The sequence below is a fragment of the Catharus ustulatus genome, chromosome 8 (assembly GCF_009819885.2).
Source record: "Catharus ustulatus isolate bCatUst1 chromosome 8, bCatUst1.pri.v2, whole genome shotgun sequence".
NCBI lineage: Eukaryota > Metazoa > Chordata > Aves > Passeriformes > Turdidae > Catharus > Catharus ustulatus.
In genome coordinates this window covers 19,928,657-19,945,092 of record NC_046228.1, presented here as the reverse complement: position 1 = coordinate 19,945,092, position 16,436 = coordinate 19,928,657, and the positions used below count along the sequence as shown (strand labels likewise).

The window sequence follows — 16,436 nt, the reverse complement described above, 5'->3', positions numbered from 1 at the left end:
AGGCTGTTTCTGTACAGAGGTTGCATTCTTCCCACTGGAAATAAAGCAGGGAGTAGGATTTTCTCCCAGGGAAAAATGGAGCCCAATCGTCACCATGCTGAAGTAGGCCACCCTCTTACAATTCACATGAGTGTCAAAGAAGCCTCACAAGAGAAACATCAACCCTTCCTGCCCCTGCAGAGAGCCCCTCACAGGGCAGGTGACCACAGAGATCCCTCTGTGTGTGCTCTGCAGAAAGCATCACAGTCACAGGGGCTGCCCATTTGTCAGCTGCACTCCCAGGGGTACAAATGAAACCTGCTAGAGATGGGGACAAGGGAAAGAGAGTGAGCTGACATCTCTGTTCACCCAAGGCAAAGCATTGTATGATGCACCAGTAAAAAGTGCAAGGAAGAGACTGGTTCAACCACACCACACGAGCCATGGCTGTAAGAGACCAGTGCCAGCATTACAGGATACAGATGTGAGCTATAAAATACAGTTCACTTTCCAGATGGCACGAGTCTGGCACCAGTGCCAAGTGAAAGGAATGTGCTAGACACCACAACTAAAAAAGTTACCAGAGAAAACTGATACATTCAAACATCATCTGACTTTGCTTTCTCAGTAGTGTCCTCATCTAACTTCAGGAATCAACAAAGGGATGTGAAAGAGATTAATGCTGCTTGTCCCACTTAGTTCTCATTTTCTAATATATCTTCTGTTCCTAACAACCTACCACCTAAGAATGTGTGACAGCCAAAAGCATGATATGAATAGCATAAGTGACAAGGCAATGCAGGACAATGGCATTACCAGGGAGCTACCCATAATCTGAAGAACCAGACATCCCTTCTCTATCCAGAATTTCAGTCATACTGACAAATATGTGTCAGATATGTCATCTTTCACACTCATCCCAATAGGAAGCTGGACCACTCATCCCCAGAACCAGACCTGCATGGTACTTAGATGCTCTGAAGCCAAAATTAGGCAGTTACAAGGAAAGAGAACCAGCCACCAGTGTTTTCCAATGATATATGAGTTGAGTTGCACAGGGGTCAGGTGAATATAAAATTTCAGTGATTTTTGCCTCTACCCACCCTCTCACACTACTTGATAACCTAGAGGCAGAACAGCAAAGAAAAACAGAAGAAGTTGGTTCTGACCCTCTTTGTCTCCAGTCCCTCTGGTACCTCTCAGAGATCAGACTTACAGCTATTTCTATCTTGCAGCATAAAGTGAACTAGAGGGAAAAACATTGTGGGAGCCCTCTGAACCAGTTGCAGAGTGTTTCAGAGACTTTTAGAGCTGGAGTCCAGTCAGAGTTCCTGAGTCAAGGAACTTTGGTCTGGCATGAGACTGAGCATACATTCGAGTTGCATAGGGAGACAAAATGAGCACTGGCTTTACAGAAAATCAACACAATTGTTAACCTATTTTGATTAGATTATCACTTCTAGGGCAGTCTGTATGACTGCAGTGGGCTTTACCAGGCAGACAGCTGAAAAAATGTGTTATTCCATTAAGATCATACAGTGAAAGAAAAAGAAGCACAGTAAGAATCAGAACTGACAAACTGAGTGGCCCAACTGCAAACACATTTCCTTCCAAATTGGCAAAAAGGTATTTCCTTATAGAAACAGACCAGTGCTATAAATCTGAAAATCTCTCTCAGACATGATAGGATTTGGCTACATCAAACTGTGACTTATTTTTTATTTAACAAAGCTCAGAGTTGGATCCCACCCTCGGTGCCATAACTCAGCTCTGCATGCACCACCCGGGTTGTGGGAACAGCATCAAGAGTGAAATCCCCCTTCCCTAAGGACAAAACCAGGTGAAAGAAGGCATCAGCACCCCAGAGCTGCCCTTACCTGAAGTGTGTCTTGTGTTGCCATCTGAGTGCCTTGTTAAGTCAACAGCTCTGTCTATTTGAAACAGCTTCAGATCATCTTCATCTAAAGCGATATCTCCCCAAAAGGCAGCTGGAGAGAAACAAAGTGCAATTAGTTTAGTTTTTATTTTGGAAGGAAGCTCCAGCTCCCATCTGGCTTGTATCACTCCTAAAAGGCAATGACTTCATGGACCAGAAAAAGGTCAAAGGCTGCTGCACTTCTAAAAGTAGAAACGGTGGATATCAGTGGAGGCCAAGTGACAGCAGGTAAATTAATTCACAGCACAGATCCACCACAATGAGGTGATTCCTGGTGCCACTCATTCATACAGATGTGACTCTCAAAGAGGTGGTGTTCACTCCTCATTAAAGCCTGCATGAGGCAGCCACCAGCACTGTCCTATTTCCTGTGAAGCTATCAGGTAAGTCACAGCTCAGGTCCTTACTGAGGTGCTGCACTGCACCATCCCCAGGTGAGCACTGTGTGTGTAAGGACAGCACTGAAGCACTCGAGCTCAGCAGTGTATATCTAAAGGCTTCAGGACCTCACTCAGACACACTGCATTGGTCCCAATCCAACCTGAGAGCCAGCCTACCATTTCCACTTCACTAGAGAAACACCCCTTATTTGCCCCCTTGCGGATTAGTTCCCTAGATTTACAGTAATTTCACGAATACAAGCCGCAGCAATTTGACAAAAATTTTGGTGGAAACCCGGAAGTGCGGCTAATAGTCGGGTGCGGCTAATATATTAATAATTTTCTGACATTTACAACCCCAGACGTGCCAGCCAGAGTGCCGAGCCAAGCACCGGCCAGTAAAAGCTGGCATTTTGCAATTGTTACAGTGTTTCTCTGTTGCCCTGGCTCCCTGCAGGCAGCACGGGGGGGCGGGGAGAGAGGCGGGAGAGCTCTCTTCTTCCCTCCTCTGCCACAGACCAGGGGAGGAGGGGGGGGGGGGCGCCGCCATTGCCGCGTCTCGGGGAGCCGGCGGGAGCCCCGCGCCACCATTGCCGTGGCCCGGGGGGGGGGGCGGGAAGTGCGCGCCGCCATTGCCGCGGCTCGGGGAGGAGGCGGGGTGCTTTGTCCGCGCCCGCCGCCGGCGCCACGGGCGCGGGAAAGCTCCGTCCCCGCCCGCCGCCGCTGCCGTAGGAGCGGGGGAAGCTCCGTCCCTGCCTGCCACTGCGGGGCAGCGCCGACCCGGGGTGACCGAGCCCAGTGGCAGCGGCGGCCGGCCCCGAGCGGCAGCACCGGGCTGGACCACCTGGCCCCGTCAGCGGCCCCTAGCGGGCCGAGCCTGCACAGCCTTAGCTCAGCCAGTAAACCCCGCCCTCCCGCGGTTCTGTTACTAATTGCACGCGGGTCCTCGCTGCGAACGACAGAGCGGCTTATATTCGGGTGCGGCTTATCTATGGACAAAAACCGAAATATTTGCCAACACCCAGAGATGCGGCTTATACTCAGTGCGGCTTGTATTCGTGAATTTACTGTAAGTTTGCAGAGTTTTCAATTTTGTAAAAAATCTTTGAATTTCAGTCACAAGTCAGCAGAAGTCAGCAAGACTGGATCACTTGACACTCACAGATCAGAGAAACAGACTAGAAACAATTTGAGTGGAAAAAATTATACCCCTGGAGTATCCTGTTTGAGTTGATGCTGCACAGTGTATAGGTACCATTTTGAGAATTTGAACAAAATAAACAGAGGTAATGAGTCAATTGACCAAGCCTAGCAGATCTTTCAGAGATAAACAGATTACAAACAGAGCTCTTAAAACTCATACAAGAAGCCTGCATAGGCTGATGAAGAATAAGAAAAAACAGAGCAAACCAATTAATGATTTAGTTGAAGAGTCAGACAAACTAGGAACAATGCTAAGGCACTGTCTGCAACAATGACCAGATTTGATGAAATTTCTTTTTACTTCTCTTGTTAAGTCAACATTTACATTACTTGAGGGGAAAAAAACATCCCATTGCTACACTAGGAACATAACTGACCAAAGCATGTTAGGCCTGAGAAATCAGTGTGCTTCACCAATCATCTCACTTTTACTGCCAAGACCAAATGGAATATGGACCTTTGCCTGAATATCAGAAACTTGCAATCAGATCTGTGGCAACTGAATTAAGAAAGGTTAACTCAGAGTTTCCTCTGACACAACAAGGTACTGGTTCTGATGCAGCCCTTGATTCCTCTACTCTGCATCTCAGCACCTCAGTCAGCACAACAGCATTTGCCAATGTCCCTGGTCTGGGATGTGGGCATAGAAAGAAATGTTTGCTTGCCACTGTCTGCTACAAGTAGCAGAGCCCTGGCATGAGCAGAGGGTGACTCTACTGCTTCTCCCTCTCCCTGGGACAAAGCTGTCTTTCCTGTTTACCTGCCCATGGCAGCCTCAAGAGGCTGGCTCCAGCTTTTTGACTGGGTCTCCTTAAAATTGCTACCAAAACCCAGTTCCAGAAGAGGACATAGTTAATTCAGACAAATCTATACACAGAGTAACATCATTAATAACTAGGGCAGACCCTCCATTTGCTACACAAAGACAGAACTCAGGCTCTCCCCAACTTTTGGGCAATCCAAGCTGTCACTGAGAACAGAAGAGCACAAAACACTGGTAGATCCCCACCAGGTAACAAGTCTACCAGTACAGCCAAACATCCCAAGCTGATTGGGATGAAAGTGGAAGAAAGCAGTGACATAGATTCCCATGACTGCAATTCGAGGAGAAGACATTTTATCCATCCACAGAAATTACTTGCCCAGAACAATGTGGGACCCAAGAGACAGAGATGCAAATGGCATCTCATGGCATCCAAGCTGGGTAAGTCATTGCTGTACTGGCCACCTGCCACCAGCATCCCCCACCCTCTTGCCAAACCTCCTGTCCCAGCTAATTGCCACCACCCAGGGCTCTCAGTGGCTCTTTTCCACCAGCACCACCCAGTCTGTTTCTCAGGCTAAGGTAGCCCATGCCAGAACAGCTTTCAGGGCAAGCCTGCAGCATGGATTTACACCAACAGAATTGTTAGGTTTTCCTTCCCAATGGAAGGCAGCAGTTTTCTCCCAGTTCTAGCAAAGGGATCTCTTTCTGTTACACAGTCATACATCATCCTGAAAGACAGCCCACTACAAAAGCAGAACTTCCCTAGCATTTATTTCCAGCCCTCTGCAGTCCCAGCGTGCTCCAAGGGAATCATGATTTATCACAGTCCCCAACCAGCTGAACAATTTTCCTTGCTGAAAGTCCCAGCTGAGAATGCTACACTGCAACTTCTCCTGTGCTGTCAAAGGCCCCTTCCTAAAGACATGCAAGCCTGAAAGCCTGCCTCCACCCAGAGGGAGCCATCCCACAGGAAAGCCCAAGTACTTTATTTTAAAGGGTCACAAGTTCAGAGACTGCTGGCAAATGAAGCATCTCAAACCATCCCTTCTGGTTTCTTTTACTAAGTTCTCCTTTTTAATTTAATGTGGGAGGATTTCCAAAAAAAAAAAAAAAGAAGAAAAAGAAAAAAGAAAGAAACAAACAAAAAATAAAAATCTCCAAATAGCAGGCTAACAAGCTTGGAAACCAGAGTTTCTCTTGGCAGAGCTCAGTAGTGTACACCCAGGTGCAAACTCTTAATACAGTGCAACAGCATGCCAGCTTTTCTTTGAGAAAATGCATTAATCACTCTGGATAGTAAGAACAGAGCAGCTCTTATTGAGCTGGATGGAGCCAATATGAGAGACTTTGCTTCTCTGCTGGACTGGTAACCTGCACCAACCACCTGAATGCTGAACCTCACCACCCCCAGCACATGCAACCAGACAGGGAAGGATGACTGTGTTTAACAAACAAATTCAGCACCAAAATAAAAAAAGCAGCCTGGCAAGCTGTCTGCATTCTCAGCACATTTCTCCCACAGGAAAACAGCGGACACACTGACATCTGAATTGTGTGCTGAGCACAGAGGTGCCATGACACCAGGAAAGTATGGCAGGTGGCTCTGGGACAGAGAACACTTCCTTCTGGGCAGGGAACAGGCACAACAGTTTTTCCAGGTGCTTCCTCCACAACCAGAGCCCAAAACTATCAATATCTTCACAGTCCTTATTTTCCACAGTAACATTCTGGGGAGTTCCCAGCAATGTGACAGCACAGTCTTCTTTCTAAAATCTTCACCACTCCTCCCTGCAAATCACCTCCAGCTTGCTTTTCCCCCCCACTAATGCTGCCCTTCTCCTATTCCCCACCTGCATTTTCTCCTTTCCCTGATTCTAAGCAGCACAATCTTATTTCAGGCAACAAAAATAATTTTGCTGTCTCTCATGAGAATTCAATTCAGAAGTGCTCACAACTGTTTAAAACTTTCATTTTCCATTAAAAATGTCTTTCATCCAGTTTTATAAAGAAGAATCTTGTACTTTCTGGGGTTTTTTTTCTCTCCTTCAAAGACAGGTAAGGAAAAGAATAAATCACCAAAAGAAGCTAAATAATATTATTCCTAAAAATACATCTCAACCCAAAATGTACTGCTGCAATTTGTTAAAACCAGGCTTATTTGTAACATTTCAAGACAAATTCCTGGGGAAGGGTATCCTTCACCCTCACCACAGTCAGCTACAAGGTTCTACAAGAACATGAACTACTTGAGCTGCCACAAGAAAAATACAACTCCGTATTTGAAAAACATCACCCAGTGTCTGTGTCTGAACTGATCTCCAGCCAACAAGCTGGAGCAAACCTTTTGTCCATTTGCCTGCCACAAACTCTTGCCAGGAAGCCCCTATTCCAGCACCAGTATAGGCCATAGGCTGCCCTGATGACAGGGATCAGCACAGCAGGGACCCTCTGCATGCTGTGGAAGACCACTGCAATTTTCCCTCTAGCGTTGATCAGAACCAGCAGTGACAGAGAGTGACAGAAAGAGAGACTTTGGAAACATCTGTACCCTGCCTGCCAGGACAGCACCCTCCATCCCACTCCACCTCAAATACAGATTCACCATCTGAAGCTTTTACTAAAAAATGGCAGGTTTTAAGTGCTGAATGGGATCTGAACCTAGATCGTCTTCCAGTTTGAGTCAATTTGAGCCTCCTTCTGTGGGGTCACACTAAGCTGTGTATGCCACCAGCTCAAGGATCTTCTCTGCATTTGCAGCTAGCTGGCACAGCTCACACTGACAGATTTCCTTTCAGTCCTTCTAGCAGAGTTCTAACACAGTTTTGCTGCTCTTTTTGAGCAGGTGTCCCACAGGGCAATACAGGAAGGTGCAGGTGAAACAAAGGGCAATGTGAACCCACGTAGGTGTCTCAGATTTGTTTCATCATCATTCCAACCCTGTGTGTAGATAATAGCTGGGCTCCCAAGCAGAGGTCCCTCATGACTTGTGCCAGTACAAAATGCTGGATCCCAGAAACCCAGGATTATTGAGCTTTCTGTGCTTTCTGACACTGACCCCCAGGAGAACACTGCTTTTGACCTGAGGCCTTGGAGAGGGCTTCCAAATTTGGGTGATGGAGTTAAAGCCACAGGTGTGTAGTTAAAATAGGAGTCTGTGATTTCACATGGCAAAGGGTTTGGAATTTGGGGTTTTTAGAATATAGTAATGGGTATGGGACAAAATGGAGGATTTTGGGTGTTGTTTCTTTCAGTCTTCTTCCTCCTTCTTCTTCAGGTAGTAGTTTCTGGTTGTAGAGCTAGTGCTGCACTGAGGGTCATAGGAGTTTGGTTATTGGGCCAAAAGTATAAATAATATAGATGTTAATTGTCTATTGGACTGCTTAGCTTTAAAAGACCTTGTAACTAACTAGACTCACCTCCAATTTGCTGGCTTTTAGCTGGTAGCTACAAGTGTTGCAGAACTCTCTGTACTTTAGATAAGATTTAATAAACAACCAAGCCCAAACACCAGAAAATTTGTTTCCTTTGTGTTTTTAATCCTGACTCTGAGTGAAGACAGAAGAAAACGAAGACAAGCCACTAATTGAGTGGTGAAGATACCACTGTTACACAAAATATACAAGGAAGAAGTGCTTGCACAATTAACCTTGACATCTGCAATTCTGTGAGCATCCCAGGCAGACGATGGGTTCAGCCTGTCTGACACAGACCAGCTGTGTCACCCTGGTGAGGAGCCACACCCTGTTCGTGTCTCACAGTGCAAATGCAGGATGTGCTCTGAACCCATCCCTGACACCAAGCACACGTGCATTTCTGCAATCCCTATCCCCACCCACATCTCTGCTGTCCATCATGTGCATTATGGAAAGGTCCTAGGGCACCAATTAGTTCCTTTTGTGCTAGACCTGAGTGTACCACATCCAAACAGCATAAGACAAAAACAATGTCCCTCTCACCTGAGCCACAGGAGCACCTGGCAAGGGCTGCTGGGCATATGCAGACACAGTAACACATCCTCCCCCTGGCAAACAGCAATGTGACTCCTCATGCACTGGCAAAAATTGCCAAGTTATTTTTGAGCATTTGCAGAATGCTTCCCAACCTGACAGGTCTGAGTGGTGGGAGATTTAATTTTCAGGGCTGGCCACGCTCTCATTAGGGCTAACACTTTGCAGTCTAACAATGAGAAAATAAATCTACAGATCAAAGCACGGTCCTGGCACCTCCATATTTCTTTCCTTACAGGAAGACAGGTCTGCTGCTGAACCTCCTGCTGGCACAGGAACCCACAGAACAATATTCTGAGGTATGCTAAGATTTATACCTCAGAGAAAAACTCAATACATTCCTCAGGGCAAAGTAGCAGCTGTGTCAGAGGGAAAAGCAAAGCTTCCAGTGAAAGAGGACAGAGAAAAAAATACCAGACCAGCAATTTGGAAATACAGCCAGATCATGAGTATCAAACACTCAAGACAAAGGAAGATGGGAAACAAGCAACTAGCAAGCAAAAAGCACCAAAACTGCTATATTCAGCCATTGTGTGGTCATCCAGACCAGTTTGTTTCTCCCCAGCAGGAATGATCAGGAGTTTCCCACTGGCCAGCTTGGGATAAACTGCCATGGGGGCTCTGGTGGTGACCAGCTGCACTCAGCAAGGGTGTCTGGAGTCAGAGCTGGTGTCTGGCATCAGTGGGCTTTCCTGGCAATAGGGACTTGGAGATTCTATCTTCAGTGGGAAGTTCACATTTTGTTTCAGAAATTGCTCTCAGTTTGTGTAGGAATGCATATGAACATGGCCTGCTTCTAAATGGCAACAAATATTTCAAAAGCATCAAACTCTCCTGGGAATCAGAGTCCAAATCCCTATTCAGATTTTTGCAGAAACTTAAACTGCCTAAATTATCATGTGTAGCACTCCCAAAGCACCCTCTCTTGGGAAGTGATCTGCAGGAGACCCAATTAGGCCAGAAATCCTAATTCATATTAAATGGATTTCCTATTCTAGGAAGGTGACAATGCAGGAACAAAGAAATGCTTTGGGCTTGACTTTGTTCAAAACTGCAAACATCCATGTGAGCCTACACAATGCCCAGCTTTGCTGTCCCAGCACTGAATACCATGTTATTTTAACCAGGAATTGAGCAATAGTGCTTGCCAGAATCAGGTTAGGAGAAAGATATTTTAATTTTAAAACCCATAGCTCTCCTGCTGCTGGTTACTTCTCACTCAAGGTCTTCATCTTTTCCACTTCAGCATGGTAGCCACGCCAATCCAATAATCTAAGAACCCACTCCTGGCAAAACGAGCAGTGCAGGAGGGCATATGTGAACACACAGAGCTGGCAATCCGTGCCACGGGCAGCAAAGCAGCTCCCTCTATGGGCCCTGCAATGGTTGGACACCTCGAGCAGAGAGCACTGCCCGGGGATGGGGCTCTGCTGCTCAGAGCTTCAGAGCACCTCACAGCTGTTAGGAAGCTGCTCCCCTGTAATGAGCGGGGCAAAACCCAAGCAACTGGCTTAACCCTTCGTGTTTCCATGGGAAGTACATTAAGCTGTGGGAGCTCCATAACACTCTGTTTTCTGCTCTAGGTGATGATGCAAGTTCCATGGCAATGCTGCCATGAGACAGGGATCTGGCTGTGCATCTCTGAATTTTTCTCCCTGAAAGCTGTACACAGTCTGCAGAGTGCCTCTTGGCCACACTTCTTGTGTAGGCAGGAAACAGACTTCAGGGAGCAGCAATCATGGACTCACAAACACATGCAGTTTGAGCTCAGACAAACATTCTCAAAGCCACCCCAAAAGCAGGTAAATTCACTTGGAGACCTCACTCCCTTTCAAGTGAAACCAAGCTCAGTAAGTCACTTCGCTTTCCTGGCCAGGTAAGTCTGACCCTCTCCTGCTACCTGATGGACACAGGTATCCTTCCTGGATTCTGTCCATTCCACCATGGTCATGATTCTCCAACAGCTTTTGTCACACCCTGCTCGAAGTTATTTTGGTTAAATGAAGGCAGCAGACAGAGACAAGAGTCCCAAGAACCAGCTGTCTCCATCCCCTGCCAACACCTGCAGCCCACAGTGAGAGCACACAGCTCTCAACCTTACTACAAGTGGGAGCCAGGACACAAAACCATAACCAGATGAAAGGATTTTGTGGTCTGACCCTAAATGATGAGACCCATAAATAGCAGAGGGGCACTATTTGACAGAGGAAGCCCTTTCTCCAGGTGCCTGTGAAGTGACCCCTGTTAGCTCAACCTGCAAGGCAGCAATGCTGTCTTGGAAATCCAGCCTGCTCCAGCTGCCCTTTAAGAGCAGGAGATGGCAAGGTTCTGGGTAATGAAATCCAAGAATGCTTTTGACAATTAATTACGGAGAAAGCTGAACTACACAAGTGCCATCTCACCCCCTTCGTCATTTTTGCTGCTCAATATAACTTTAATTAATCTTCCCTTTGGCAATTTGAAGGAAGGGTGAGCACGCTGCAAACACCCACTGAGTATTAAATTGATTTTCTGTTTTATAGTCCTGCTTCCTTCCCTATTGGCCAAGCTGTGATTTGTGCCCCTTCCCTTGGAGGCATTTTTTCCATGCTAATATAATCCAAAGCCCCAAGCAACAATAGCATCCAGAAAAGTAACACTTTGCACAGTCCATTGCTTCAGCACAGCCTCTGCCAGCACAGAGAAGATTCTCTCTTGCCCCTTTTTTCCCCACACCACAAAAATTCAAAGCAACCACCTCATTTCCATATCTTCATCATTTTTGCCTAAAAAATTGACAATGTTTTTGTCCCAAGTAACTAACACATCAGGTCCCTGTAGTTTCCTGCCTGCCATTGGTAGCAGTGCATCTCAATTATCAAAGCACTAATGGAAAGCCTATTCTGCTGGCAAACACAGCCTCCCAGCTGAGGTACCGGGCTGCTTTGGTACTGCAGGTATCTGGACATAAAAGCAGAAGGTAGGAAAAAAGCTCAGCTGAGGTCCCTCATAACTTGCCCTACTCTCAGCAAGACACAGCACCCCACCTTGAGCTTGTGGGGCTGAAAGCAGGATCCTCAGCAGCAAGCACAGCCCAGTGCAAGGAAAACCAAGTGCAGCCCAGCTGTGCAGCAATGGAACAAAATCTTTTCATGGGACCTTCCCCTTTGTAGGGTCCCCAAGCTCTGACTGTCACCAGTCATTTAAGGATGAGAGCAGTCAGGGATCACCTTCTTACCCAGCATCACCTCAAGGACAGGCATGGACACTGGCTGCCAGCAGTTTCTGTCTCAGGAATTCAGGCTCTTGTTCATCACTACTGGTTTTGGTATCATGAGTTAGGAGACCTTGACCCAAAATATTGCATGTCCCACAAGACTTTCTGACCCTTGTGGCCACCAGTTTCAGTCTTCTGGGAGGAGACATCCAGGTCAGACCCTTTCCTCAGATAATTCCCATACCATGGGACTTGCCCTGGATTTTTTCTTCAAAATTAAGATAAGAATCATAACCTTAGAGATGACAGAAGAAAATTTAAGACTAAAACTCTAATTTCATTTGGAATGGTTCAGGAGCTAAGCACTGTCCCACCACTGAGCATATTTCATTTCAAATTGCCTCACTTGGGGAGGGATGTTTTTCCTTCAGGTGGTCAGACACACACACAGGTGTCAAAACCTCACTGTTCTCCCCCCAAGCACTGCAACAGGGGAATGGGTCACCCCAGATAGGCAGAAAATTCCCTGCCCATCCAGAGAAGAAATTGGCTCATGGCAGAAATGAACAGAAGCAGAGCCATGAACTGAGCTGCATCCTCAGAAAAGAAAGGCAGCAAAGCAAACTTTGATTGGAGCAAACTTTAAGGCAGGCTGACAATTTAAAACCACATGGTCCTTGATGAAAGGAGGCAGTTCATGATAGATCACATCTATTCAAGGGCCAGACAAGGAAAGCAAACATAGGCTCATTTTACTCATTGTTCTTTATCCACCAACACCAGGAGAGGAGTGTTGCAGCACTGTTGGAAGAGAAAAAAGAAATGGACAGCAGGCAGGAAAGAAATGGGAGCTATTTATGGAGGATAGCTAATTTGAGCTGTTTACAGACTTTCCCTCTGAATGCTCAGGGATGGGAGGGTGGGCAGGGAGGTGGTTTCAGCCATTAAAAATACAACGTGAGAATCCATTAATTTTCCATAGAAACAATGTCGTCACAGAAGCGAGACAAATCCGATCAGTCATGCAAATGTGCTGATGTTAAATTCTCAGGCCTGGGTGGGGAATTTGGGTTGCCAAAAACACCACAATGAAGAGATCAGAATGAGATTAGAAGCCAGAGTGGCTGCAGCACTGACAGCATGGTGGGGGCATGGGATGTAACCAAAGGCACCCCAGCTTACAGCGGAGTTTGTGCCGTAAGCCAGGCACAGGTGTCCCAGGAAAAAAAGACAAGAAAAAGTCATCCTTGCATGAGATCTCAGGAACTAGGCAAATGCCACATTCCTGCTCTGCAAACCAGAAAGGACCACAGCTCACTGCAGGGAATGAAGGTCTGAGCAACCCACAGGACTGGGGCCCTCACAAGCTGCAAAGTCACGGCATCAACAAAAAGCAAGAGGTGATAGCAGAGGAAATGGGTAAGCACAACACAGCAAAGCACTAGGCAATTCCAGTTTTGGAGAACTGTCCCAACTTGGTATCAGCACTGTCCCAGGCACGTGCTGAGCTGTGATAAGTCTTAAACATAACATTTATGTTGTGCTAATAAGGGACCAAAAAAAAAACACAACAAAGTTTGTTTGTTTGTTTTATTGGAAGGAAAATAAAAAAAAAACCCTAAACAACCAAAGACAAAACAAAAAGAGACCAGCAGACTTTACCTCTTTTCTTCATCCTTCCCTATAAAAATCAAATGTTACAAACACTCCCTGGAAGGAGATACTACACACGAAAAATTACAGTGGCACTCTCAGCAGGAGGAGTGGAAATCACTCACCCTGGCAGGGAACACAGTCACCATCCAGTCACCATCCTGGACTGGCCTCACCACAAATATTTAGAGGTTAAAAATAACCTTGCAAAATGAAGTGTTCCACCCCTGTAATACACAAAACATTGCTAGAGCAACACCTGGGACAAGGATGCTTCCCAGAGAGTCTCACCACCAGCAAAAACAGTCCAAGGAAGCATATGAATAAAAACAAACAAGAAGTCAAAACGCATCACAAGAGATGTTTCACCTATGTTCATCCATCAGTCAAAGTATCAGTATTTGTCATCACAAACAGCTCTTTGGTTCACCTTTGGAAAATGCACTGGTTTTGCATTTGAAGCCTTTGGTGCCACAGCCACGGCACTCCCCCCACACAAGGGCTGCTCATGCTCATGGTTTGGCTGCTGGTGTCCACAAGCCTGGGGAAGGGCTCAGCCCATCCATGTCTGAGAAGGGGCACTCACACCACACTATGCACTCAGGGAAACTCCCTGTACCACCAGCCTGCCCAGAAAGAGGCATTTACCAAGTAATTCACCCTGGTCACTGCCCTCCAGGGTTATGTGATTTAGAGAGGTGCCTTCCCCAGAAGGGGACAATCCTGCAGGAGACAGTGGTGCCCCAGGTGGGTACTGTGCTGGTAGCTCAGTGAACCAAAGCCCACAGCACAGGCTGCTGAAAGGACTTCAATCTAGAACCCCTAAAGTACCACATGCCTCTCTGGTCATTCTCTGTCTCTTTTAAACTCCTACAAGAAACTTGAAAAAAGCCTGTGATTGCCTCATCATTTATACAGAGTGAACAGGATCTCTTGTGTCCCCTTCTGGGGCTCATGAGGCTGACCAGCAGCCTGTCCAAATGCCTCTCTGGAATTGCACCTGTAGACACACAGCAGAGGACAGAGCCAGCCTGCTCTGGCAGGCACTCTTTGCTTTACAATGGTGAATGCTACAAATCTGGCAGCAGCACACCCCTCTATAAATACTGCACTGTGCAGACATCCCTGAGCAGCACACACAGCCACAGTGCTGCCCTCACAGGAGAGGTCTGCATCCTGCTGTGGCTTTCCCAAAACGTTCATTGCTTCCTCCCCCTTTTCTGAGTATCACTGCCACAAATGCTCTGTTCTTGTATTTCAGTGTTACTGTTCCATATCAGTCACCAAACATCTACAGCAACCATCGCTGATTTCTCAGTGACTCCCACCTACCCCATCACAGTTTTAGGCATGCATAAAGTCAGAGCTCTCAATATTCAAGGGCATTTTTATATACACACCACAGTGAGCATCTAGGACTGTGCACCAACAGAGTGTTCCCAGTGTACAGAGCTCCACACGGCTTCAGAGGTTGCTGCAGCTCCAGTTACAGAAGCATCAGTTTTGGGTGCAATTTCTCACCACACAAAATTGCTCTCAAGATTCACACTCAAAAGGCAGAGCAGTCACAGTTTTCTGTCTTCCTCAACAAGATCTCGTTATGTTCTATTTACTAAGATTGTTCAGAAAGGTGTAGAATTGTGCTCTGATCAGACCTCAGAGTTTTAAACTAGCTTGTTGATAGACCAGCATAAAAGTGAAAGATGCCAGCAAGGAAGTCATGCACCTTGTCTTCTTTTAACCAACTGACCCTGCACCAGCTGTGAGCAGCCATGAAAGCAGAGAAAGGTAAAGTGTCATTACCTCCATTCAAATTACTTATGCAGTAGGTACCCATGAGAAGTTGGTCTTTACTGACACATTCTTTAACATGCTAGTTCTGTTCCAAGCACTTAACTACATCTGGGTGAGGACATGTTCTCACTTCCCAAGCAAGCCAGCTGCACCCTTCACTCGCTCAAACATCAACGCCCAAAGCCTGCTCAAGAACATGCATCTGTTTCACGCATGGCTCACATGGCTAATTTAAACAGTTTCCATATGTTGCCAAAGAGCTGTGACCAAATGCCACTTGCAAATAAATGAGAAGATTGTCTGGCTTCCACAGAGAAAAGTTTCATCTTGGAGCAACAGCTCCTTTGTTCCCAGGTCTGCCTGGGCTTCCCCAGCCCCTTCCACAGTCAGATATTGCTGACCAGTCCAAACTCTGCCTCCTCCTAGGATCATGCCACTGCTGCAACACAATTTACAGATCAGGGCAGGTAGACTTTGGAAAAGACCAGTGATGAACACCTCAATATGTGGAAATCATAGACTCATAGAAAGGTTTGGGTTGGAAAGAACCTTTAAAGGTCTAGTTCCAACCACCTGCAATGAACAGGGACACTTTCAACTAGATCTGCTTGCTCAGAGCCCCATCCGGCCTGACCTTGAGTGCTTTCAGAGATGGGGCATCTGCCACTTCCCTGGGTAATCTGTTCCAGTGTTTCATTACCCTCTATCAGGGTAACCACCTCCTGCTCCTTGTTGCAGAGAAAGTTACTTGCTCATAGAACAGCCATGGTTTTTGCTCAGGCCTTATCCAGACATTTCCACGGGGCACCAGGCTGTAACTGCTGGAATTGCTCAAAGCATAAATGAAGTTCTGTGGCTCCATACAAGCTATAATTTCATGTTTCCACATGTTGCTGTGACACCAGAAGCTACCATTTCACTTCTAAAGTACACACAGTGGCTTTCTCCTCTATTCCAGCCTGCCAAGAGGTCACTTGCCATATTACAGCTAGACCACATCCAAACTAATGGTCTGTAGATGTGCAGATGGGAGGACTGTCAGTAAGGCCTTCACCCAGGGTTACTGCTCTCCAAGAGGCAGAGTACAGTTAGGGAAACATACAGTAAATGCCTCTGTTTGGAAATGGATGGGAAGCTATTAGAAGGATTTAAAAATCCAAAGGGAAAAGTAAACAGATATCACTATTTTCCTTGTCAACAATGGTCCGTTGTACTTGCACCCCAGGTAAGGGCAGTGCAGAGTCTGTGCCTACTGGAACTGGCCTTGCACAGTAAAATCCACATTGTCTCTTCAGACAGAGCTTGCTGGAGCAGGCACCAAACTGGTGCCTCAAAGAGCCATCCACAGATATGTTTCTCAGCCTGTCCTGAAGAAGTGATTATTTTATAGTTACAGAATCCAGGATAGAGCTGATGTCCCAGATCTCCACCTCAGTGCTGCACTATTACACAGACCATGCACTGCTGACCAGCACCAAGGTGCTGGGGCTCTCCTCCCTTCCTTGAGGATGGAGGTGACGAC

At 46.6% G+C, this 16,436-nt stretch overlaps 1 protein-coding gene across 1 annotated transcript in view; it reads right to left on the bottom strand.

Moving 5' to 3' along the window:
* TLL2 (tolloid like 2) overlaps positions 1 to 16,436 on the bottom strand; it is an 88,650-nt gene that overhangs the window by 54,161 nt on the left and 18,053 nt on the right. Inside the window, exon 2 of the mRNA XM_033066492.1 lies at positions 1,857 to 1,967. Coding sequence (XP_032922383.1) covers positions 1,857 to 1,967 — 111 coding nt within the window. The remainder of the gene's footprint in view (positions 1 to 1,856; positions 1,968 to 16,436) is intronic.